Raw genomic sequence first — 24,542 nt, 5'->3', positions numbered from 1 at the left:
TAGTGATAATGGTAATGATATGGTGGTGGTTGTAGTAGTAGTGGTCGTGATGACGATGTGGTTGTGGTGGTTGTAGTAGTAGTGGTAGTGATGCTATTGTGGTGGTGGTTGTAGTAGTTGAGGTAGTGATGTGGTGGTGGTTGTAGTAGTAGTGGTGGTGGTGGTTGTGGTAGTAGTGGTAATGATGATGATATGGTGGTGGTGGTTGCAGTAGTAGTGGTAGTGATGACGATGTGGTTGTGGTGATTGTAGTAGTAGTGGTAGTGATAATGATGTGGGGCTGGTGATTGTAGTAGTAGTGTTAGTGATGATATTGTGGTGGTGGTTGTAGTAGTAGATGATGTGGTGGTTGGAAAACACATTATAGGTTATTATAATACATGATTACACACATTCTCTAACTTCATTTTTTGACAGCTTCGTTGTGCCATAAATATACGCAAAAGTTCTGAAACATTTTATTGTGGATTTTGATATTGTTTGTTGTTTTTCTTGTGTCGTTATGTTGACATAGATACCGAATGAATGGTAATTACTACATTCTCAGCCAACAACAAAATGGCGCTGAATGCTTTCATTGGTGGACACTTTTTAGGCTTCGTACGTATTCTCATTCGTTTAATTCTATGGTAGTTACACAATCCTTTATTGATCTCTGATTTTATCACAGACAAGTTGAATATATGTGAAATTGCGATGTCCGACGACCTTGCAAGTGGAAGGCAACACATAAGGTGTTAGGATATCAAGCAGGTATCTGACAAACACTAAGCAGGTATCTGACAAACATCATGCGCAAGTAAATTTGGCCTTTAAAATATTTGGCATTGTCTATTCTACTATTGGCATAGTTTGCAATAACTATCTGGCATTTCTTGAAAAAAAAAAAAGAAGGAAAGTGAAAGAAAAGGAAAACGACACGAAAAACGAAAAGCCGACATCGAAAATCTTGCTCACACTGTTGTTCCACACATTATTTATAAAAATGTCCAATAATTTTAACTCATTGTTCGGATTTCCTGGAAATCAACAGCCTCCTGCAGGTCTCATGTCACAACAACAGGGACAAGGAGGAATGGGTGGACCAGACGCCTCGATGGACAGAGCGCAAAGATCAGTCTTTGGTGAGTTTGGTTTTCTTAGAAAGTTAGACTTAGACTTTGACGTCTATCTAGATAGGTAACTTGGACTTTTACTTTTATTTTTTCATGCCGTAGACGAAGGATACAGCCGGTGTCCGACCCTTTTGATTCTGACTTCTGACCTATATTATATGCGCTATCCGCTATCATTATGCACCACACTCTCAATGAACTCTTACACACTCTCAATTGGCTGCCTCTATTCTCCCCCCCCCCCCCCCCCCGGCCGATTGGATTACCGAAAAAAACGTCGCCGGCTTTTTGCGATTTGGATTTGATTGATTTTTTTAAATTGTGCAACTTGTGACAAGAAACTTAACAAATTACTGCATTACAACCTTTGGATTAAACATACAACAATTGTGGACTACTGGACTACTATTATGAAGACTAGCATCCGGGGGGGGGGGGGGGGGGGGGGGGGGGGGGTGAGAATAGTCACTTCGCTCTCAATTATGAACTAGAATCTATCTACCAAGTTTGTTTTTTTTTTCTCTCCCAATCCTGGACATGACAGTGACAGTAGTTCCATGACCAGGCCAGCCAATTTTCTCAATCAATTTCAATTAATTCATGCCATGAATATGGACCATGACTATGACGTCAGATTCAGATACATGTACAGTCCAAGCCGGTTTATTGGGAGGCTATGTTCCGGACAAATCGTCCCAAAATTAAGCGGCGTCCCGATTGCCGGTAGCCACGAAATTGAGCAATTTTTCAGATTTACCATGCCATAGTCCACTCTGACTGGCAATACAACTTCTCTAATAAACATGTATTGGCTGCATTCAACTTTGTTGTTTTAGTTCCGTTCCCTTTTTTTTTTTTTATCATGTTTTAAAGTTTTAAAGCCATAGTAATTAGTAATTGATGGGGAGACTTGCTTGACATCTATTTAGGGTTGCTTCACTTGACTTTGGCAGAGGGGTTAAAGGTTCTTTCTTGGACAAATCCTCGCAACAGCTTCATCATTTCACGTTTTTCTGATGAATTCATTTGTGGGGTGTCCTCTTCATCACTACTTTCATGCTCGTCAATTTTCTGGGGGGTTTTCTCTGTGCAAATTAACTCTTTGTTAGTGAAGGCACCAGAGCACTGTTATCATAATCCATTTGTGAATTCCATCATCTGAGTCTGAGTTGAAAGCAGAATTTGATGAAAAATGTTTATTGTCTAGGCATTCCTTGCGTGGCCACTCAGCGAAAATTTAGCTTCAGGGTCTTCAACAACAAGACTCAAATCGAGAAGACCTTTCCACATAACAAAAATGGCAGACTTCAGTGTGGAGGAAAACTGGAGAGAAATGTGGAACAGGGATACACCAAGAGGAGGAAAGATCATAAAAGATCCAACCAAAAGAGTGCCTGCATTCAATACGCCAGGACATACTGGACTTCCTCAAATCGCCTCTTAACTGGACATGGCAAAACTGCATCAAATACGTGCAGATGGAAACTTCAAAGCAGTGATACCTGCCAGAAATGTCAGGCAGCCCCAGAGACCAGCGATCACATCGTCCTCCACTGCCCAGTCACTAAACTTGAAGGTGGCTACTAAACCGTCCTTAGGGCGGAGGAAGACTTAGAAGCTGGGTTGATGAAATAAATTTGGAGGTGTAGCCACTACTACTAGCTTCAGTGTAGCAGTTTACAACACAACTGTCTGTTGTTGAACTTTTTGCCATGCGTCGTCGCATTGACCCATGACCATGAACCTGGTGAAGGGAATCAATAACACTGACAAGGAATTACAGGTAGATTCTATTGTTCACATCTCTGTGATAACTATGACAAGAAACGATTCGACCACACACCCGATTGGCTGTCACGATTGACACAAGCAGGAGATATAGGTAAATTCTATTGTTAACACTACATCTCTGATGAACGGTACGACAACTCACTTGGTTGACCGTCCCGTTAAACCAATTTGCATTTTATAAACCATCCTTTTAAATAAATGAAGACAATGAAAAAGCTCTCTTATAATTATGGGGACAATTCCTGTCAGATATCATCCCCATGAAGCGGAGGACCGTCCCAATATGCGGCTGGAAATTGGAAAGGGTATGCATGATTCTCCCATTAAAGCAGCTGTCCCAATTTAGCAGCATCCCTAATACTGGCTTGGACTGTAGTTATAATTGGAAGTTCAAGAGTAAGTTCTTTTGGGGGATTTTTGATTGATGAGGATTCGAATCCACGACCCTACTGTTACAATTCTTCCTGGTCGCGAAAGAGACACTCTCACTCTGCAATCGACGCCAACCACCTCTCAAAAAAAAGTGGTATCAAGCATAGTATCTATCTTGAGTCCTCCTGACTTCTTAAGGTCATGGGTTCAACACACAAACACAGCAAAGTTTGTTTGCGAACCAGCAGTGAAGCTTAATAGCTCTATTCTCAATGCAAATATATAAACAAGACAAACGTAAAGAACATCGACTAACATGTTCAAAATTACAAATAAATTAACGGCCATCTCATCAGAACAACCAGACATGCAACGAAATTCACACATTCAAAGAAAAAAAAACACTCAAAAACACTAAAACACCAATCTACTAACTCAAACATCTTCAAATATTCATTTGCACTTCGCACTATCAAAGACTGGAATGCTCTTTCCGAATCATGTGTGAACACAACCGATTTAGAAAATTTCATTCTGTAGCCTTAACACCAACAATGGATGTCACATTCAACAACTCTCTCCGCCCTCAAATACAAATATTCAGAATTGGGTCAACTTCGAGTAACATTCATATTCAGATTCAGAATAATGTGCGACTTTGTATTCTCTTGGTATGACACACTCACCTTGGATCTATCGCTCCCTTGTTTGAATTGTGTTCTGGAAGGTGCAAAGTTGAGTCCTTGGCAAAGGCTCTTTAGTTGCATTCTCTTACATTATCCATGTGTAAAACGAGTACCTGACTGTTAACAGTATTGTCTCTGTCTAAAAAAGTCGTAATATCTCTTTACAGTCATGTAGGCTCATTCTACATGTTGCTGTCTGCTAGGGACCCTTGTAAAGAATTTTGAGCATGTTTAGTGAATATTGCGCTAAGGTTCAATTAATTTCTTTTTCTTTTTACTTAAATGGGTTACTAATACCATAATTTTTTTGTCTACAATATTTTCAGTTGGAAACATTCCTTATGACGCCACTGAGGAGCAACTGAGGGATGTCTTTGAACAAGCTGGTCCAGTGAAAAGTTTCAGGTACATTAAAATCAACTTATTTTTTTAAATTGTGGTTATCGTGTTGGTATTAAATCTTTTGTCTTGTACATATTTTCTATTTATTTCTGAACAAAATCTATGTGATGAATGGAAAAAGGAAAATTTCTACATAGAACTATCATTGATTTTGGTTCTCTTAAAATTTTTGAATTGGTTTTTATTAAAAATTTTAAAGAAAATTTGATCATAGCAAAACATGTTTGTTCAGTTTATGAAAATCATTGTATATATTATTGTATATAAAATTAGTTTTCCATCAAATAACATTGTTGACACATTTTATCGCAATGAGTGACAGTATGAATTTGATCATTTTGTAGAATCAATCAATTCCACTGGTGCCCTCCTTTCTCTTAATGTAAAATGTTTTCCAGGTTGGTGTATGACAGAGAATCTGGCAAACCAAAGGGATATGGATTTTGTGAATACCAAGACGTTGAGACAGCTCAAAGCGCAATGAGAAATCTCAACAATGTGGATTTCAATGGGCGGCCACTGAGAGTTGGTGTGGCTGCCGGAGAACAGACTAAAGATGATTCTAAAAGTATGCAGCAAGCCCTTGGAGCTCAAGCTCTTGAGGTAATAAGTTGAATCTCTGTATCTGGTCACAATTTTAGGCTCCTAGACTCGTGTGTTTGGGACACTGTCTAAATCTGTGGTGCTGAAACTTGAGGCTGTGAAGCATTAAAAAAATTTGGTTTTTTTTTTTTGCTTTTTTTTTTTGGAGGGGGGCATGAAATGGTTGATTATTGATAATGGATAAGGGTGGTACAGGGATGCCCTTTTTCTGGTTAAAGCTGAAATTCGGCTTTTTAAAAAATCTTCCGGCGATCTTTTTTTTTTTTTAGGTTTCTCTTGTTTTTTGTCAGAGACTTGGATGCTTTTTTGGGGGGGGGGGGGGGGGGGGGTTGTTTTTTGGTTGTTGTTTTTTTAATTATGTTATCGAGATGAAATTATTAGTTGTTTAACTCTTTTAGCGCCATTGGTCGCACTGTGCGACCAGAGAAAAATCTGTTCTACTGGCCAATGGCCACACAGTGTGGTTGGTCTTGAAAGGCAAAAATATTAATGTATTCCAATCCTACTTTCTACAAAAGTATTATAAATTGAACCAATGGTATTATTTCTTTCATTAGAACACTCAGTTGGCCCTTGGGGGTATTTTAATTGAGATTTTGCGCTGAATTCGAATGTCGCTTTGTCGTAGCAGGTCATTCTCATGCTGCCTTGATAAGGTGTCAGCTATTTTGTGGTGGAAATGCGAATATAACATCAGCGCTAAAAGAGTTAAAGGTGACAATCAAAGGGAGACTAAACAGATATTTATCCTTTTTTATGATTTAGGGTTAATACCATTTAATGAAGAGAAGCTCTGCGTGAAATATATTCATAGGGTCTTTAAACAAAAATTTTTCAGGCTTATTTTTTGTTTTTGGCCAAAGACATCCCTGGTTGTAATTTCCATTCATTTCATTCAAGACAAAAACTGATGAGCGAGGCGCTATCCAAAACACTGCCTAACATCAGGGATATTTTGTGTGCTAAACAAGTGCATCCAGCAGTTAGAAACATTCTCTGTCATATTAGTTTAGTATCTTTGTTGTTGTTATTTAGTTTATTAAAGTTTCAAATAGGGGGCCACAAGTCGGTCCAAATTTTATTGGGGTCCACTGATTGTCATTTAAGGAAAAGTTTGAGAACCACTGGTCTAATCTTAATAATGATTTTATTTGTTTTCAACATTCCTTTGTTTAATGTTTTGATGAAGAAGGTGTTTGTACCCGAAACCTCCTTTGATTGTACTGTGATAAGTCTGAAGTTTGAGAGTTTTTCACTAGTTAAGTTTATGTCATCTTTATTAATAATAATAATTGTCTGCCCAAACGAGTCAAGTTTAGGTCATCTTCATTAACAATAAGAATTGTCTGCCCAAACTAGTTTAGTTTACGTTATCTTCATTAACAATGAGAATTGTCTGCCAAAACTAGTCTAGGTTTAGGTCATCTTCATTAACAATAAGAATTGTCTGTCCAAAATAATTAAGTTCATTAACAGTAAGAATTATCTGCCCAAACCAGTTTATTTTAGGTCATCTTCATTAACAATAAGAATTGTCTGCCAAAACTAGTCAAGTTTATGTCATCTTCATTAACAGTAAGAATTGTCTGCCCAAACTAGTTTAGTTTAGGTCATCTTCATTAGCAGTAAGAATTATCTGCCCAAACTAGTTTAGTTTAGGCCAGCTTCATTAGCAGTTTATTACAGTATTAGAATTTATTTTATAATTTATAATCAATGCTTACTACTTAGTGGATAAAGCATTGCGCAGTGATGCCAAAACTCCGGTTTCACCGGAAAATGCTCCGGTCTGGAGCCAAAAATTCCGGGCTCCGGGCAACTTCCGTCAAATTCCAGTGAGGTCAATTTGTTCCAAGGATACCCCCCCCCCCCCCCCTCTTTCCAACCACCACATCATCATCACTGCCACTAGTATTACAACCATCATCACTACCACTACTACTGCAACCACCACCACCACATCATCATCACTACCACTACTACTGCAACCACCACCACCACATCATCATCAGTACCACAACTACTACTAAAATCACCACCACCACATCGTCATCACTACCACAACTACCATCACTATTACAACCACCACCACCACATCATCATCACTACCACTACTACTTTAACCACCACCACCATATCATCATCACTACCACTACTACTACAGCCACCACCACCATATCATCATCACTACTACTACTACTACTACTACTACTACTACTACTACTACTACTACTACTACTACTACTACTACTACTACTACTACAACCATCACAACCATATCGTCATCACTACCACTACTACTGCAACCACCACCACCACATCATCACCACTGCAACTACCACAACTACTACAGCCACCACAATCACATCGTCATCACTACCACTCCTACTGCAACCACCACCACCACATCATCATCACTGCAACTACCACAACTACTACAACCACCACATCCTCATCAATACCACTACTACTACAACTACCAGCACCACATCATCTTTACAGCTACTACTACAACCACCACTACCACATCATCATCACGACCTCAACTACTACAACCACCACCATATCATCATCACTACCACTACTACTACAACCACCACTACATAGTCATTACCACTACTACTACAACCACCACCACCACATCATCACTACCACTACTACTACAACCACCACCACCACATCATCACTACCACTACTACTACAACCACCACCACCACATCATCACTACCACTACTACTACAACCACCACCACCACATCATCACTACAACTATCACTACTACTACAACCACCACCACCACATCATCACTACCACTACAACCACCACCACCACATCATCATCACTGCAACTACCACAACTACTACAACCACGACTACCATATCGTCATCAATACCACTACTACTACAACTACCAGCACCACATCATCTTTACAGCTACTACTACAACCACCACTACCACATCATCATCACGACCTCAACTACTACAACCACCACCATATCATCATCACTACCACTACTACTACAACCACCACTACATAGTCATTACCACTACTACTACAACCACCACCACCACATCATCATTACCACTACTACTACAACCACCACCACATCATCATCACTACCACTACTACTACAACCACCACCATATCATCACTACTGCTACTACTACTACAACCACCACCACCACATCATGATTACCACTACTACTGCAACCACCACTACCAGTTCATCATCACTACCATTTGTACTACAACCGTCATCACCACCACATCATCATCACTACCACCACTACTACAACCACCTCCACATCATTATCACTACCACTACTACTGAAAGCTCCACCACCACCTCATCTTCATCACTACCACCACTGCTACTACTACAACTACCACCACCACCGCCACATCGTCATCACTACCACTGCTACTACAACCACCACCACACATCATCATCACCATCACCACTACTACTACTACTACTACAACCACTACTACAACATCATTATCATCATCTATCACTATCACCACTACTACAACCACCACCACCACATCATCACTAAACTTATCATACCTACAACCACCACACACATCATCATCCCCACAACTACTACAACCACCACCACCACCACATCACCACTCCCATTACTATATAACCACACCCCACATATCACTACCACACTACAACCACCACCACCACCATACATCTCTTTACCAACTACTATCAACCACCACACCGCATTTATCACCACCACTACTACAACCAACCACACTACATCATAACCAACTACTACAACCCCACTAGATATTTTATATCACTACCATAATACAACCTATCAGCCACATCATTCACTACCACTACTATCACACTCAGCGAAATCAATAAATCACTATATTGTAACTAAGAACCTCATACATCTTGCAATTTCATCTTTCATCAACAATACTAACGCACTCTACCAAACCAGCACCAAATCATCAGACTATGTCTAACAATCACCACATACAAACATCCTTCATATTATTATACTATTTGTATTATCACTACAATTAATATCACATCCAATTTGTTAGACCACATCATTAAGGAAAATCATACAACCACCATCTACAACCACCAACCTACTCAATAATCGACCACAACTAACTTACTACATTTCAATTACCTTACACATTTCCCTAATTACCTTTATACTGCTCAATCCACCAACTAACATCATCTCACTTATCCACCAGTATAAACTCACCATTAGGTTTTGAGGTTTACTTCATTTTGAAATAAAGAATACTTGGTTATTTGGCAAGTGTTTATGTATTCATTATATATTCTAATCAGTTTTTTTAGAATTACTATTTGTAAGACAATGTCCAAATACCTTCCAATTCCTTTTTTGGCGGGTTTCATACCCTCCATAGTGGCGCCGGTTGAGGTCATACTGTCGTCTTCTATCCCTTATATCTGTTTCCAACATGCTTTTTTATGTTTTTTGGAATGAAATTACTTTGGTTTTGTCCTGGCCTGGTCAAGGTCCTAGCTGGGAGGAAAATCATTGATTACGTTATTAGTGTTGGAGTATTTCTTTATTTTCCTTGTAATCACTCTCTGTCAATAATTAGTAATTTCGTTATTTCAGATAATTTAGCATTTGATGTAATTCCATTGTTGGATTTGTGTTGTGTCTTCATTGAGACTTGTAGGTGTCTCCAAACTGTACATGGTGTGGCTCTTCTTAAATAATTATCTGATCCATAATTAGTCCATTACTAAGATTTCTGCCCAACCAGTTTACTTTTTCTTGGTCTTAATTGAATTTTATAACTTATTTATTATCCATTTTCTTCCTTTTAACTGAGCGCTGATATAACCTAAATGTGTTGCATGCACCGTAAAGCCCTTAAAAACAAAAACAAAAATTCCTTTTTCTTGTGTGCGGAAATTCCTCTTTCGGCATTGAGATTCCTAGTAGTGTGCTGAAACTCCTGTGAGCCAAATTTAAAGTTGGCGTCTCTGCATTGCGCTAATTCAGGGAGGTCCAGGTTAGAATCCTGCATGGGCATCTTGTTTTTTAATTTGAGTAAAAAAACAAGGTTGCCAATTTCCCATATATTTCCGGAATTCAGTATGCTATAAACCCTCAGTATATTTTCCAATCACCTGACAAACTGGGGGGAAAAAGCAAATATAAAATTTCTTTTTATTGAATTTCAACACTCAGAAAGGGGTTTGTCTGTGTTTTTGTGTAAAAGTTCAGTAAACTTTTGCCTCCTGAATTGGCAACCCTGAAAATACATCTACCCCTACTGCTCCCTTTGCAGCAATGTAGTCGACACTAAGGTTATCTTGGTTTTTGTTTGTTTTTAAAAAAGATAATTTTAAGCTAGACCTTAACTCTCTCTTTACTGACCAAATTTTTCCTGAAGCTTCATACCCATTAAGTATAATAATTGATTATTAAAAATTCTACATCAGAAGGAATTGGTACATGTTTTGCAGAAGTTTGTTCAATGAAGCAAGCTGTACAAGCGGTGGTTGGATGGGAGCATCACCCTTGAATCATATACCTATGATGTTCGCATGGGTGTACGATCCGATAGTGATGTCATTTCTTCTTCTCTTTACTAGCCTATCCTGCTTCTTTGGTTTGTGATTGTATTTTTGATAGGGGATATTTTTTTTTCTGTAAATCTTCTGCCTGTTTGTTCTTGGTTATTTATAATTTAGGTTATGATTTTGATTTACATTTGTACTATATTTGTTAGATTGCTTGTTTTTTTGTTTCAACGGTCTCTCATAAAACCTCAATTGTGTTGGAAGAGACCTAAAGCAACAAACAAACAAAACAAACAAAACAAGCTGTACAACACAACATTTAAGTTCTCATATCTTATAACAAGACTTCTTCAAGTTTTGTGATGTACAAAGGAAACCCGAATGGGGAAAATTCTGGTTGTATCATAACGAATGTGAGGTTTTTCCTGTAGTTGGTATGGAAAGGGTTAAAGTTAAAGACAATTTTCTTCTTAGAATGAATGAATAGAATTAAAGTTTTATGTAATTTTAAAACTTGAATTAAAATTTTAAAAAATTAAATAAAGATAAAATCATTTATTCGGGTTCTTTGCTCAACTATTGAATGTCTATGTGGGTTTGTCCAGGGCTCAGCGCATAGTTGAGTTCTTGGAAAAGGCTCTTTACTCACATTCTGTCACCATACTCGGGTGTAAAATGAGTACCTGGCCGTTAACAGCATTGTCTATGTTGGGGGGGGGGGGGGGGGGTGGGAAATGTCATATTGTCTGACATACATCATGTCTCATTCTACATGTTACATGTTGCTGTTGGTCAGGGACCCTTATTAAAAAGCTTTAGTGGATATTGAGCTATAAAAAGCTCACGTTTTTTTATCATATACATACATAGATTTACAATAGATGAGCATGTGGCCAGCACTGGAATTGAAACTTATTATATACCAGAATTGCTCATGATTGATATATCTTCATCATACACACAGTCGCCATATGGAGAACCCGTTGAGCCAGAAAAGGCACCAGAAGCGATTTCCAAAGCTGTGGCAAGTCTTCCTCCAGAGCAAATGTTTGAACTGATGAAACAGATGAAGGTATGAACTAGCCAATTGGCCAACTCCCCTAATTTCTTTAGGGAAATTCCCTACTCCCCTAAATTGTTAACTATTTTTTTTAAATAGTGTTTTGGTATTCCAGAAAAACATCACCAGTCCATCATCATCGTCATCTAAATAACCACCACAATAAGATGTCTGATGTCAACAGGAATCACCCATGTTGTCCAAGTGAGCAAATTGGGGGTTAATAATCTTGCTCAAGGAAAAAAACGAAAGTGCCTGGTGGGGCCCGGATCACAGTGCAATGCCTTAACCACTCGGCCACTTCGTCCACATTATTATTATTATTATTATTATTATTATTATTATTATTATTATTATTATTATTAGTAGTAGTAGTAGTAGTAGTAGTAGTAGTAGTAGTAGTAGTAGTAGTAGTAGTAGTAGTAGTAGTAGTAGTAGTAGTAGTACTGGTAGTAGTAGTAGTAGTAGTAGTAGTAATGTTATTATTGTTGTTTTATCTATTCATTTTTTTCTCTTTTATTTACGTTTATAGCTTTGCATCCAAAACAATCCAAATGAGGCTAGAAATATGCTTCTACAAAACCCACAGTTGGCCTATGCTCTACTACAAGCACAGATTGTCATGAAGATTGTTGATCCACAAGTGGCCATGGTGAGTTGTCTTTTAGTTTTGGGCTACAATTTTATGGCTGTTGGATTGGAAACAATCAAATAATTCAATTCAATTCAATTCAATATATATTTATTGTCGGCATGTGTTAACAATTTAAATTGATGTAAACGTTGTTGCTTGAAACTTGAAGAAATGAACAACAGTCAAATGTATGGGTCTCAAATTTCCGATATTTAGATGATTTCCACTATTTCAAGTCTTCTGCTATTTTCATCAGCTTCGTCTCCAGCACCCTGAGTAGTATCTATACATCTTAAAATATCATTGTAAATAGTCTGGTTGCAAGGGACTTATCCATGTTTATTAGTTCTTTAACACTTTTTTTCCTTTTTATAAGTATCATTTGTATGTAAATAATTCTATATTTTACCAGTATTGTCATATTGGTCCACTTTATTTATGTTATTGGTTTTTTTTTGTTTTGTTTTTTTTACCTTTATTGTAATTGATAATTTCATTCATATTGAATTAAATATGAGTATACAGATTGTACTAAAGAAATTAAATAATCAATATACTCACCTTCAAAAACACAGGTCGAAGAGAAATATAATGAGAGTGGTAATACATTTTAATGAAGACAGAGTAAGAAAATGAATAAAAGGAAGAGTAAGAAAAAGAGAGAGAGAATAATTTTTTAATAAATAAATAATAATAATACAAATAAAATTGGTAATAATAGTACTAATAAAGATTATAATAATAATAATATTTTATTTTATATCAGTTTGGTAATCCTCATATCAGTTCTTAATAGCACTAACAGCTATTTTTTTGGGGCAATATTTAATTTTAGAGATGCCCATTTTTCCAACAAGAATCGAATGATTTATCCACATACGATATGATTCATTGATTCCAGTGTAATCAATGAATCCCACCATTATTTTTTTGCAAATCTAACTGTACTTGTTTCCCTATCTTACTGTTAAGGGGGTACTGTCACAATAAGGACAATTTTATTAAGTTTTATCAAAAATTATATTTTCAATGCTTTTTCTGCAGTATTATGTGTGTCCAAGCATATTTCTAAAGACTTTTTGGAATAATTTCCACTATCGGTGCGTATGAGGTGGCATTTTAGGGGTACCCAGCCCGAAAACTTCAGATTTTGGTAACAACTTTTCTCAAAAAGTTTCTATTCAATTTCACTGAAACTTGCTATGTAGGTGTCTTTAATACTGTTCTACATTGTATCAGAGGGATTTTTTTATTCTTATCCTAGTAAAGATTTTATAGCATCCGGAAGTCTTCAATCCGTAAAACTGTGAAAATTTTTCCTTTTTCCCAGTTTTTACCCTCTTTGGACCACCATATCTAAAAAAATAATGCTTATATTGCCAAAAGCCTCTGACATAATGTAGCCACACTATAAACACACAAGTGTGTGAAAGGAAAAAGAAATTGAATAGACAGTTTTTGAGAAATCTTGTTCCCTGCTATCCCACCCCCTAAGAAAATGACATTTTGAGAAAATGGGAAAAAAACGAACCTTCTCGTAGATTATACAAAATATAGTGTCATGAACCCCTAAACTGTGTTGTTTTAAACCCAAGAATCATTCTCCTGTGGAAAAAAGATACAATTATTTTTGAATTTATAAAATGGTACTTATCCGTTTGAGGTAATCCATCCAATGTCACGTGTCGTCTGGGACTCCGCAATCTGAAGCCGCCTGCAGCATACTGCTCACCGCCTTCCAGTTGATGTAAACGTTCTTCCTCCCTTGTCTGTGCTAACCTCCTCATCTCCCTTTTCCTTTTAAAGACAAATTCACCTGCTCCGTCTGCATTCTTTATCCTAACATTGTCCCTTTTAGTCCCATGCTCCACAAAATGTCGTCCCACACTAAGTCCTATTGCCGAAATGAAATCCTGCGATGCCTTTGCTCCCTTGTTGAATTCTCCTACTCCAATCCACATGAAATTTCCAAACGCTGTCTCCCTACAAACACATGTTTAGGACACCTGGACCAAATCAAAGCATGGATGCTTTCATTTACATTCTGAGTCATTCCAAATAAACATCTCCCCAACAAATCACAAATGTAGACGAATGGCAAGACCAACAGAAGAATCACGTGAAACCTCCAACGTAGACTGGAAACAAAATGGGCAGAGAAGACAATCAACAAGATCCTGGAATACAATCAGCTGCACGATGGTGGAACATTCCAATGAAGACGAAGATGCAGGCTCGGACTCAGATGTAGAGGCAAAGAAATCCAACTTACGAGCTGATGATGAAGAAGCAGAAGCTGAAGCTGTTGGTTGCGACGAAGAAGTCACAGAAGATTAGGATGCTGGCTCTGGTTCATTAAAAAATTTCTGCTTCTTCGCATCCCTTGCCTTCTTCAAAACATCTTACCGTGACTTTCTTTTCATGCTGCTAATGGATGCATTGAAGGTGGAAACCTTGGCTCTAGGCATGACAATCTGTGAAAATAAATAAATATATAATAAATAATATATATATATATATATATATACATATAGATATAATAAATAAATCGGGGGTTAGCTTAGCTCAGTGTTACGGTCTTTGCTTCGTACCGGAAAGGTACCGAGTTCGATCACCAGCCTCTGTGCTGTGTGGACTTGAGCAAGCCATCTCGCCCTAGCTCAATTTGCGGCGCTGCACTGCGGTTGACGCCTTGGGTTATTTCAATCTACCCTTGGAATAGACCCTAGAGAATAATTTCCACTATGGGATGAATAAAGGGGTTTTAAAAAAAATAATTTCATTATAACATTTTTATTGCACCCCCTACTGCTAAGCAGTGTTGGAATCAGCCAAAGTTTTGACTTGAAAAGCACAAAAGATACCCACCATAAGAATTCTGGCTACCAATCATAGTTAAGCACAGATCTGGTATTGCTTTGGATCAGAGAAAAAAAAACGTTAAAGAAATTAAAAGAGCAGGCAGAAAGGCCACTTTCTGGGCAAAATGAATTCCTACCACAATAAGGTAACAAAAGGTCACAGTGGGCTGACCACCTGCTTGGCTAATGCCTTGGTCTAGAGTAATTTCACTTTAAAGTGGCCCTACACTGAAAGGTGAAAAGGCAGGAACTATAGATCAGAAAGAAAGAAACGCCTTTAGGTCAAGAGACGAGAACCATACCTCAGAGCATTGAGAGCACCCCCCCCCCCCCCCCCCCCCCCCCCCCCCCCCCCCCCCCCCCACACACACACACACAGACTCTTGTAGACTGATGGTTATAAAAAAAAATAAGCACAATCTAGATAATCTCTAAGTTCTAACTCACTGACGTCAATGGTAATCTAAGTCTAAGTTAGCTATAAGATACGTCTATCTGTCTGTCTAAGATCTACTATAGATCGGCGTTTAGTTATCTCCTTATTCAAGCTCAATGATCTTCACTAGTCTAATGTAAATCAAAGAAAACAGTATGGTTCTTAATAATCGTATTAAAAATAAAATAAAAACAAAAATTAGCCTTTAGAATTATTTACGAGCAGCATTCTCTTTTATTATCGTCAATGTTTACATTTTAGAATGGAATGCACACTGTAACCGGTCAATCTGATTTCACTAGTAATAAATAAATAGACATACTTACTGGCTAAAGCGGTATCCAGGCGTCGAAATGATTATCTACCAATTCTTGGTTCTTTGGAAAATGATGATAAAACTTTGCAAATAAGTAAATGGAGTGAAGTTTGTCATGAAACGACCAAAAATCAGTTCGAATCGAAGCGATAGTAAACGTAGTGGAATGCTCCCGGAAATGTACCCGTTGTTATGTCACGTGACTGAAAACCGGGTTACGATTGGTCTTGGAACGTGAGCTAAAATTTTCCATGACGGTAATTACTAAAAATAACTCCTAGCCATCTCTTCAGCCAATCAAAGAAAGGAAAATAGGCTTGGAATTTCTCGATTTCCCCGCCGTCCTGTGACACATACGCGAAAGAATGTGAAAGAACGGAAATGCCCTTTCCCTGACATTTCTGCTCATACCAAATAAGCCGGGGTTCAGTGCGGGTTACTAAGGACTATCGAACGTTGATTCTGAAGAAAATGACGGAAAAACTTTGCGTTTAGACGATAGCTGCGTCACAAAAAAATTATTTAAAGCACTTTTTTGAATAAATTTAGCCTTTTGAATGTTTTCAGTGTGTTAAAGAAAGGTTGAATTACCTGAAAGTGCCCTAATCTCATTTTCGATAATTTTAGTGGAATTCATAGTACAGCCGTCCTCTCGACCAGCGCGTACCCCCTTAATTATATTTTCTATCTCCCGCCATACAGATATTACTGATTTTTACAATAGAATAAGAAATGCTCAAGAGTAGTCTTATTTCATTACAGGATTGACATTTATTTAAATTTGCAAGTTTCCCTTATAGTTTTTTTTGGTTTTTGTTTTTTAATCCCATTTTCTGCCATTTTCCTTTTTATTTCTCCAGGCCATGTTGTATCGGGATGAGACTCAACCAAAGATGAATGTCAAACCTGGGCCTGGTCCTGTCAGAGTGAGTAACAAGTTTGTGACCCAACCTATCAATCGGATATTATGTTGCCGACCTGCCTACTATTACAAAAAAAAATAATTGTAGAATTACGAAATTCTGGCTCCAATTTCTGAAATTCACGAGCATCTCTATGTCATTAAAACTTATTAAAAATGAAAATTTGATTCCTAACCACACACTTTTTAGGATTTTGAAGTGCTATTTAATCATTGTGGAGGGGGGGGGGGGGGGGGGGGGTAAATTGTTGATTATTTAAAGTTAATTATATCTCAAGGTTGCCAATTTTCCTTGTATTTACGGAATTCAGTATGTTATAAACCCTCAGTATATTGACAACCCTGATAATCTGCTAAAAATGACGAATTTTTAAATTTTCAAGTAGGCAGGTCTGATGTTTGGTTGAAGCCAATGCGAGAACAATGAATGTGAATTAAAATAATCAGATGCATGACATTTTAGTCTTTGACTCACTAAGAAAGTGTCATTTTCACCCTGCCCTGTAAAGCATATCGTGGGTTCTAGTATCTCAGCATCCGATTCAGATTGATCCCGGTTGAAGTCAAGATTTTTTATTTGGAACCCCCCCCTCCCATGTCCACTCAACAGTGATTGGGTTGCTTAGTCTGTTAGATCAGGTGGAAAGTAGATAGACTTTGATAGATTTGATTCCTCTTCCACTACAACAGTGTTCCAGCGGGTGGTTGGATGGGAGCATCACCCTTGAATCATATACCTATGATGTTCGCATGGGTGTACGATCCGATAGTGATGTCGTTTCTTCTTCTCTTTACTAGCCTATCCTGCTTCTTTGGTTTGTGATTGTATTTTTGACAGGGGATATTTTTTTTCTGTAAATCTGCCTGTTTGTTCTTGGTTATTTATATTAGCTTATGATATCTTTAGGTTATGATTTTGATTTACATTTGTACTATTTTTGTTAGATTGCTTGTATTTTTTGTTTCAGCGGTCTCTCATATAACCTCAATTGTGTTGGAAGAGACCTAAAGCAACAAAAAAACAAACAAAAAAAAACAAAAAAACAGTGTTCCATTTTTTCCTTTTCCTAATTACATATATCTTTTTCTTGAGTTTGGCATTTCTGCATTTAAGTTGTTTTTTTTTTATTTAAAAAAAAATCTAAACCAACCTGACAAAATACTGATTTATGCCGGGAGATGACATATGTGTTGCGGATTACATGTGTGTTGTCACTCAATGTAATATAGAAGACATCTGTGTTGTGGATGACATCTGACATGAACATACGACATAATACTTTTTTCTCATTGTCAACTCACTGTGACTGAATTTTTTTCCACCAGGCTCCCCAGCCCCCCACGATGGTACAACCCCCGATGCCACCACCGGCTATGAAATCACAACCTTTGCAGCAACCACCTAGGCCTCAAGGTATGATGCAAAGGTTGATGCTTGAAGTGCATAGAAATAAATAACAATAGTCAATTTGAATGGAAGCTAATGTTTGAAGAATTGAAGTCAGATGATATCAATGTTTCGGGTTTACCCTTTGTCAACAAAACACAATGAGTGAAACACTATAGACAAATGACTTTTCCCTTTAGTGTTTGACTCGTTATGTTTTGTTGAAAAAGGGTAAGCCCGAGAAGTTCACATTATCAGGGGTGGATGTTTTCCGTGGAATTCCGTAGTTCGGATGCTGCTGGGTTTTTTTCCATGGTTGGTGAGGATCGTTGCATTGTTGGGGAATTTTCAGATGAAGAAATCCAAGAACTCAATCTCATCTCCACGATTCTACGATCCGAGTGAGAAAGTCTAACCCATCGCCAATTTGTTTAGTTGTTTTCTTGGTTTTGTTTAACTTTTTAATGTAGCGATACTAGATCACTCCAGGGTTCTTTATTATTTTTCTTTTATAATGATGACATACCAATACCAATCTCGGCTACTCATTGGTCGTTTTCTTATCTCTATATTGTTTAATGCCCAAGGGGTATCGATACTTACGAAGTGATTAACAGAACTACACGCCCTATATTGTTTGATTTCTTTCTTCTTTCTAATTCATTCTTCCCATTTGCTCATTTTCGTTTCTACCATATTTACCTGGTGGAAAGTACTTTATGAAAAAGTAAAATACGAATGTCAGAAGTACGTTATGTAGACACTTACAAATCAAAAGTTATATGATTGCTACTAGTGTTTGCTCCTCACATTGTAAACAAACTGGTTGACCATTTCTTCACTGATTGGGTATCTAATTAGAAGGAACAATAATGGTAAGTGATTCCTGCGCAAATTAGTTTTCTGTCATTGTTTTGCTCAAGCGTGCTTACTGTACCCTGTTCATTTTGATTCCGTATTGGTATTGTGTTCTGCGTTAAAGCTGTTACTGTGCAACACGTGATCGACAAATTCACAGCGGGTGGTTGGATGGGAGCATCACCCTTGAATCATATACCTATGATGTTCGCATGGGTGTACGATCCGATAGTGATGTCGTTTCTTCTTCTCTTTACTAGCCTATCCTGCTTCTTTGGTTTGTGATTGTATTTTTGACAGGGGATATTTTTTTTTCTGTAAATCTTCTGCCTGTTTGTTCTTGGTTATTTATAATTTAGCTATGATATCTTTAGGTTATGATTTTGATTTACATTTGTACTATTTTTGTTAGATTGCTTGTTTTTTTGTTTCAGCGGTCTCTCATATAACCTCAATTGTGTTGGAAGAGACCTAAAGCAACAAACAAAAACAAATTCACACTGGGTGGGGTTCCTGACCTCCCATAGTGGGCAGGGGGGGTTGGGGGCACTTACTGTGTATTCTATCCCCCTATATCTGTTTTCAACATGCTTTCTGTTTTTGTCTTGGAATGAGATTACTTGGTTTTGTCCTGGCCGGAGTCCTAGCTGGGAGGGAAACAGTCAAATGCATAGTTATTGTTTTGGGAGATGATATTTTTTCCCTTGTAAATCATCTCTCTGTTATGTATTGTTATATTTGTTATTTTGAATGTATAATGTAAGCATTTCAGTGTATTCCTCTGGTGGATTTTGTGCTTGTACCCAAATGAGACTTATAGGTGATCTCAAACTAAGTACATTGGTGGTATGCTCTTGGAATCTACATCTGATCCATATTTGTTCCCTGTTCCCCTATGTCTTACTTTTTCTTGGGTGCTGTAATTGTAATTCTAGAACTTTTTACTATCCCATTTTCTTCCTTTTTACTGGCGCTGATATAACCTAAATGTGTTGCAAAGCCCTTAAAAACAAACAAATTCACAGGTTCAACGAACAAGGACAGAATTCTCAAATCGTGTCTTTTATTGTCTTAGTATATATTTCAAGGCATCCACGAATGATCTCACGATTTTGACAACAAAACTTAGACTTAGGTGCAATACACAGACACACACAGAGCAGTGCAGAGCAAGTTGTGTTGTGCCTTAGCTTTTGTAACCTTATAGTTATAGCCTGAAACTGACAACAACAAAAAAACTAATAAAGTCATCAATCAAGATGATGATCGCAAAAAATGAATAAATAAATAAATTTAAAATTTAAAAATTGATTGCTGCTTTGAGCATGTTAGTTGATATTGCGTTAATAAAAGTTTTATTTTTATTATTATTATTATCCTTATTATTATTTATATTATTATTATTATTACCTACAGATTGAGTTTTGACTCTTCTGTTAATATCTCAATTAAGTCTTCCAATTTCTGCTTTTTTTTTCTATTTTGTAATAATTGTTTGGCTTTTTTTTCAGTGGATATAGGAAATCTCAATCAGTTTTCAAACCGTCCACAAAACATAGCCGGCCCACCTCAACCTGTGCCAAGGCCGGGTGGTCCTGGCCCCTCATCATCCTCCATTGCTCCTGTACCAAGGCCGCCTGTTCCTCCCATTGCATCAACCGGTGCCCAGGTATAAATGTCTTACTCTAGGGTATCAAAAAAAAGGGAGGGGTTTAACAGAAGGGGGTGTGCACTTCAGCCAAACTTCAATAGACAGCGTGGCTCAGCGGACGGTCTTTGCCTTGTACCCTAAAGGTGACCTTGAACAAGTCACCTAGCCTTCGCTCACTTTGCGGCGCTGCCATGCGGCTGACGCCTGGGTTATTCCTGTCTTCCCTTGGAATAGACCCTAAAAGAACAATTTCCCCTTCGAGATGAATAAAGGGAATTATTTTTTGAAATTTTATTTTAGAATGTGGGGGGGGGGGGGGGGGGGGGGAGAAGAAGGAGTGCGCGCATTTTCTAATTTAGGCGGGGCGAGATATGATGTATGAAATGGTTTTCTTTCAATCAGATATAATGCTAAGTTGCACTTTTATGTTTTTTTTGGGGGGCTTTTAAAAAAATTTTCCTCTTGCAAAAATTCTGTGAAAAAAAAATAAAGGGGGTGGGGGGTCCATTTTGATACAGTAGAAAGTATATATGTCACATTACATGTCGGGGTCCCGATAGCTCAATTGCTTCACACATGCCGCAGAGGGACCAATATCGATCCTGGGTGCAGTTGAGATTTTTTCTGACCTCTCTGTCCACCCAGCAGTGAATGGGTAGCTGAGTCTGTTAGATTTGGTGGAAAGTACTTTGCAATAGACTAGCGTCCTATCCAAGTTCGACTACCCTCCACACTGTGTGGCCTTGAGCAAGTCATCTCACCCTAACCTACTTGCAGTGTTGTACTGCGGGGTTTTTCTGGTCTTCCTAGGAATAGACCCTATCGGGAATTCATTATTTATTATTTTATTTTTATTATTATTATTAATGAACCAGATAAGAATAATTTGTATTTTATGTTTTTGGTTCGGAATTTTTAAAAATCAAAATCTTGTTTTATTAGCTTTTTGGTTTGGCACATCAAAGCTTAAAAAAAAGCGGGTGGTTGGATGGGAGCATCACCCTTGAATCATATACCTATGATGCTCGCATGGGTGTGTGATTCGTTGGATTAGTATTTGCGGGATATTTTTTTACTGTAAACCTGCTTTTGGTTCTGGATTATTTATAATTAGCATATTTTTTAATCATTTTCTATTTAATTTGTTTGATTTTGTTATGATTTTGATTTACATTTGTACTATTTTTGTTAGATTGCTTGTTTTTTTGTTTCAGCGGTCTCTCATATAACCTCAATTGTGTTGGAAGAGACCTAAAGCAACAAACAAACAAAGCTTTAAAAAAATTTTTTTTTGGTTTCTTCGTTTCTTTGCTTTTATTTATTTTGTTTTGTGTTTTTTGTTCATAGTTTTTTGTTTTTTGTTCTGTGTTGCGAAATAAGTTTTTGGGATATTGTATTGTTTTGTTTTTTAACCATAAAACAATTTTGATCTTTTAATCAAAATATATTTGCATTTATTTCAGCCTTCAAGTGGCGGACCTCCATCACAAGCAGGTGCTAATGTCACGTCGCAAGACCAGGAGAAGGTAATGTTATGCATCCTCGTTGGCCAAAAGCCGGTGCCAGAGACTACAACTGAAATCCATGTCATTATTTTGACATGGATTACTGCAATAAATTCTTTATCTATAAATCTCTGTTCTGTATTTTAGCAATGCCCTGATTAGTTTAGATGTTATTGTTTTAAGAAAACAGAAAGAAAAACAGATCTTCAGACCCATTTGACCAATGTGGAATTTATCAGGGTTTCTATAATGTGAAACAGACATTAGCATTTGCTTGCTACCCTTTGGATAGAACTCTTGTCTAGCACAAAGTACTTTACACCAGATCTACCAGACCCAGCTACCCAATCAGTGAAACATGGAAAGGGAGGGCGGAGGTCGGGGGAAAATCTTGACATCTCTGGGGATCAATCTCAGTCCTGCTGAGTGTGAAATGAGTGCTCTTCCAACTGAGCTATGGGAACCCCCTATGGTCAAAAGTATTACATTGATTGAAATTGGACAATAGCAATTGCTTGCTACCCTTTGGATAGGACGCTAGTCTGTGGCAAAGCACTTTCCATCAGATCTAACAGACCCAGCTACCACTCAGTTCCACGCCCTTGATAGCAAAGTCAATTGTTAACTCGTATTGATGGCTGTCGACTACAATATTTATTTTATGTATAAAAGATTGTATGTAGCATATTTTTGTTTGGTTTAGCTTAGTATTGCTGAAATGATACCATTTATTACTAATGAATTCTGTGTTGGTTACTGCTTTTGAAATTTTAGAGTAGGCAGGTATGCCAAGAAAAACTATAAAATTGAAATTTGATGTAATTCAATTTGTATATTATATGATTTTTTTTTTTCTTTCCCTGCAGGCCGCTCTTATTATGCAGGTGCTACAGTTGACAGATGAACAGATCGCAGTGCTGCCACCAGAACAGAGGCAGAGTATTCTCATCCTCAAGGAACAGATCAAGAGTGGATAGTTGTTTTTTTTTTTTTTTTTTTTATCCAGTCTGTATTTTTATCATTGCCATTTTTAATGTTTTCTGAGGTGGGACTTCTATACTTTTTAGATCCATGGAATTCCATGAAAATTGGAGGGAGGGTTGTGGTGGATCCTCGGATATCATATTTTGTGTTTTGGGTCCTTGGAAAAGTCTTTGAAAAGATTGCTCAATTTTAAGTCAGAACTGCTCTTTTTCTCTCTTCAATTTTCTCCCGATTCTTGAGCTCTCAGCATTATTTTCCTCTGAAATTTTTTTCTGGTATCAATTTTTCCTCTGAAATTGACCTTAGGAGTCCCACTCCTGTTTTTTTTTTTTAATGTTATCATTGTTTGGTGGAGTATATTTTTTACATATTATGGGTACTTTACAAAATTAGAATTATCAAGTCCTTGGCTGGTTGGAGAAGCGAATAAAAGTGAAAATGAATTTGAATCAGTAACTGTGTAACAACTCATTTCCATTATTTTCATCGTCCCAGTTCTCATTTAATTTCTATTGGAATTCTGTCATCTACACCTGTTCATCTTCTTGTCTTATATCATCTTACCTTTTCCTGTCCTCGGGGTCCCGATAACTCAGTTGGTAGAGCATTCCCTTCACAAGCAAAGGGAATGAGATCGATCCAGGATCTATTTGAGATTTTTAAAAATCTCCCTGTCCTCTTAGATTTGAATGGGTAACTGGGACTGTTAGATCTGGTGGAAAGTACTTTGCAATAGACTAGCATCCTACAGATCTGCAAGACATCTCGAATTTTCCAGGATTGTCCCAGATTCAAGCCAAAATCTTGACATCCTGAAATTTGAGCTGACAATCCCGGATTTTCAATTCCGGAAAAATACTGTTTATCATCAGAAAGCGAATTTTTAATTATACTAATAAATGTGCAATACAAGTGTACTCAATTACCGGGAGACTGTATCGGAATCGACTTTTTACTCTGTCATTATTGGGTGTTGACCAGCAATACTGTTTGTTTTTAAGGGTTTTACGGCACTTGCAACACATTTAGGTCAGTAAAAAGGGAGAATATGGGCTAGTAAAAAGTTCTAGAATTACAATTAAAGCACCCAAGAAAAGGTAAGACAAAGGGGAATGCTACAAATAGGGAATTGGTGTAGATTCCAAGAGCATACCATCAATGTACTTAGTTTGAGATGACCTAAAAGTCTCATCCAGACATGAGCACAGGTCCCCACTAAGAGGAATACACTGAAATGCTTACATTATAAATTCAAAACAACAAATATAATAATACATAACATAATACAAGTGAAAAAAATATCTCTCAAAACTAACTATACATTTGACTGTTTCCCTCCCAGCTAGGGTATCTAGCCAGGGCCTGGATAAAACCAAGTAATCTCATTCCAAGACAAAGACAGAAAGCATCTTGG

General features: G+C 37.5%; 1 protein-coding gene across 1 annotated transcript; it reads left to right on the top strand.

Annotated features, from left to right (window-relative positions):
• Positions 1–886: 886 nt before the first annotated feature.
• LOC144967405 (cleavage stimulation factor subunit 2-like) lies at positions 887–23,577 on the top strand. The gene is made up of 10 exons (XM_078904570.1): positions 887–1,124; positions 4,291–4,369; positions 4,765–4,969; positions 11,479–11,586; positions 12,107–12,226; positions 16,682–16,747; positions 18,070–18,157; positions 20,500–20,657; positions 22,103–22,165; positions 23,011–23,577. Exons 1-10 carry the CDS (start codon positions 986–988, stop codon positions 23,119–23,121), a joined length of 1,137 nt encoding a protein of 378 aa, XP_078760696.1. The 5' UTR covers positions 887–985; the 3' UTR covers positions 23,122–23,577.
• The last annotated feature ends 965 nt before the right edge of the window (positions 23,578–24,542 follow it).

Source organism: Berghia stephanieae, chromosome 3, assembly GCF_034508935.2.
Source record: "Berghia stephanieae isolate SIO BIC M18660-M18661 chromosome 3, UCSD_Bste_1.3, whole genome shotgun sequence".
Classification (NCBI taxonomy): domain Eukaryota; kingdom Metazoa; phylum Mollusca; class Gastropoda; order Nudibranchia; family Aeolidiidae; genus Berghia; species Berghia stephanieae.
Note: the sequence above shows the minus strand (reverse complement) of the source record. Positions and strands in the feature narration are given on the sequence as shown.